The sequence below is a fragment of the Cryptomeria japonica genome, chromosome 8, assembly GCF_030272615.1.
Source record: "Cryptomeria japonica chromosome 8, Sugi_1.0, whole genome shotgun sequence".
NCBI lineage: Eukaryota > Viridiplantae > Streptophyta > Pinopsida > Cupressales > Cupressaceae > Cryptomeria > Cryptomeria japonica.
The window spans coordinates 611,929,498-611,932,735 of NC_081412.1; the positions used below are offsets into that span (position 1 = coordinate 611,929,498).

General features: G+C 34.2%; 1 protein-coding gene across 1 annotated transcript; it reads right to left on the reverse strand.

Moving 5' to 3' along the window:
• Positions 1–318: 318 nt before the first annotated feature.
• Positions 319–1,344, reverse strand: LOC131058389 (early light-induced protein 2, chloroplastic-like). The gene is made up of 3 exons (XM_057992252.2): positions 1,086–1,344; positions 938–991; positions 319–840 (listed from the first exon to the last, which is right to left on the reverse strand). The coding sequence occupies exons 1-3, from the start codon at positions 1,212–1,214 to the stop codon at positions 496–498; spliced, it is 528 nt and encodes a 175-aa protein (XP_057848235.2). The 5' UTR covers positions 1,215–1,344; the 3' UTR covers positions 319–495.
• Between the last annotated feature and the right edge of the window lie 1,894 nt (positions 1,345–3,238).

The following is a 3,238-nucleotide window of genomic DNA, read 5'->3' on the forward strand; positions in this document are numbered from 1 at the left end:
CTAAGATTTCATGACTGAAATTCAATTTGATATGAAGATCTGTATTAAGTATAGCTAAAATTATGTTTCCAGGCGAGGTGGTACGAATATTTCAAGTGAACGGAGATAACCATCATGAAACCCTGAACCATGGCCACAACATCATGCACCGGCAACCTATTTTAGGAGAGACAGGTTTGGGGTGAAAATCCTACATAGTATAATGGTATCGGCTAACTATGATCATATTAAACATATTTGAAACGTATGAGAGCGTTTGAACTGTAGAAGTTATTCTGAGTTTGTTTAACAATTTTTCGATAAATAATTACGCTCATCGACATTTAAACTAAAATTACTTTATAATGTATGACTCAAATTTTTACAAGCTTATATGTATAATTGAACAGTATGACATGCTAAGGAGTACAAGAAAACTCCACTATAGCACGGAATGCCGTTTGAGAGCTTTAAAAATTGGAGCCTATGTTTTAATATGGAGAACTATTATGGTGTTTATACAAGTGGTCCACCTTTGACGTATTCGGTGAAGGCCAATGCGAGCAGGCCAAGCATAGCAATGCGCCCATTCCACATTTCTGCTGTGGATGAAAAAAATGGTCGTGACTTGCTCTGTGTCGATATTCCCTTAAACAAAGGCACCACCGACGCTGTCGTCAATAATCCTGCAGTTATGAGAAACCTAGACAGTCCTCCATTATTCACCTGGGAAAACAAATCTCTACCGCTGGCCACCTCCACTGCAATGGCCGACACGAACCCCAACATGGCCGCCCTTCCGTTGATAATCTCCGGCGCAGGCCCAGAGAACGCAAACAGGTCGCCAAACCTCGTGCTCATCTGTATGCCACATCGCACACTTCAGATAAATTGTTCACATGGGTATAAATATACAATAACCATTAAATATATACTGGGCATCTAAATTGTTTCTTACCTTTGTAGAGGTTGAAGATGAAACGCCTTCAGTAGGGGACGTTTCCTGTGGATCCTGATGACCACGTGCCAAATAAGATGCATTAGCAATAATCAAATTCAAACAAAAAAAACTATCTAAAAGCTAATTGAGTAGCCAGTTAGCAAACCTTTGCCATGCACTTGATTTTGAGACTGCTGTGAGGCAATCTACTGATATTACCCACACTATTCCTGTTGACTGCACCGCAGTTAAGGGCTGAGGGCGCTTTCATCATCATTGAAGCCATGGCCGCCATTGATGAGTGCTTAGAAAAAAAGGATTGCGTACTTGTATGCCTTCGATTTTCTATAGTAAGATTGTTAATTTCTCTTCGACTTACTTTTCAATAGACTGTTAATGCCTCTTCTGCTAAAATCTCTCGGCGGAATTGTTGTTGGCTTTATAGCTGGGGAAGTATCGAATTTGATGGTGGAAAATGACCCAAGTAAAGGAAGCGAATGAGGTGAGTTTAGAGTCGCGTGGTTGAAAATACGACAACGTGGCTGGTAAATTGCCCGCATATGTATTGAGGTGAACGTGGCTTCTAGAAATACAGTGCTCACTGAACGTGAAGATTATAGAGATTACTCACCTACTCAACGTGGACATCTCTCACTCGAGTTTCACTTTGATATTCTTTTGAAACTTTGATTGGTCCTACAACTTTTTAGTTAAAGGAGTTCAGATCGAAATTTTCACATTTTGAGATGTTTCTGCGAACTTTTGTCCGGGAAGTTTGATTAAAACACACGTTATGTCATTGTAAGCATTCAATTCATTACTTAGTTTCGTTGTTGTTGTTGAAAGGGTTGTCTTTTATTGTATGTTTTATTGATGAAAATAATTATATATTGTTCAGTTTTACATATCAGGGTAAAAGTTATATAAAAAAATTAAATTAAATAAAATGAGGGGTTGATAGTTTATGAAAATAATATTTTTATTAAAGAATCGTTCAAAATATATTTTTATTTAAAGTTGGATCACTCATAACTTACTATAATGCAAGCGACCTCTTATGTTATAGTAGACAAGTGTTTGAAGTTCTTGTTTAATTGAATAGTGCATACAACCCTCTAATGGATTCTAATCTCTATAATGCCAGTAATCTTTTATGTTTTGATAGTTATGTATTCATAATTACTATTCAAATATGAAAATGTATTTTATTTGAAAAAATATATTATAGATTAGATAACTTATTAAAAAAATTAAAATTTCTTCAAATTAGGATCATAGGTGAACCAAAATAGCATTTCGTAATCCTTTAGAAATCAAGAAAAAATGGTGGAAACCTTAACCCTACAATATTTCACTTAATTAGACTCCAATTACACTCAAATCTTGATTATTGTAGCTTCAATGTGAAATTTAAAAGAACTTTAAAATTAGAAAATAATTCACCAATTTTATAAATTTATAAGCTTCACAATATTTAAGAATAGAAATACACCTAAGCAACTGTGAGTAAAAATAGAAACACACCTAAGCAAGCTTATCCCCTAAAAGGAAACACCTCTTAAAAGAGATATTCACGAGAGAAATATCCTATAGCTTAGTAGAAAATGTTTTACACTAAGATAAATTAATCTAGACTAGTTTGCTTACCACCTTTTATCTTTCACTCACTTTTCTATGTTAGTCTAGCTAAGCATGCTCCCTTATAACATAACAATAACTATTCCAAGATATTTCTAAATACCACTACTCTTTAAATATAAGAAAAATAATAGAATAAACATATACTATTCAAGCAAGCCACAAATTAGATGTGCACACTAAAAAGGGTCAAATTCATGATTGCAAAATAGACCAAAATCCATGGACTTCAGTCATGATAGAGCAAAGATTCAATATAAGATTCAAAACATTTTACTAACAAAGAGGTAGCATTGTGAATAATACCGAAGTTCAAAATCTTGATTAAAATATAATTATTACTCAATTATAAAACTATCTTATTTGTTACCTCTATTTTCTTCACTGCGTACATTTAAATTTATAATACATTAACTCATTAACTACTAAAAACTTCTTTTAAAATAATATGATACAGCATTCAAGAATATGCGAAACCTTCGAACGAGTTAATTTCGAAACGAGGTGTTTCTCCGCTCGTCCTTTCACCCATCACATTACAAATTCAACGTGGCTCAACTATCACCGTGCAAAATAACACCAGAACATTCCATCCTCTTCTATAAAGTCATTGAATGATCAAAATATAAGTCGAAGACGTGCGGTATCACAATTTCAACGGTAACCAAAGCATCATAGCTG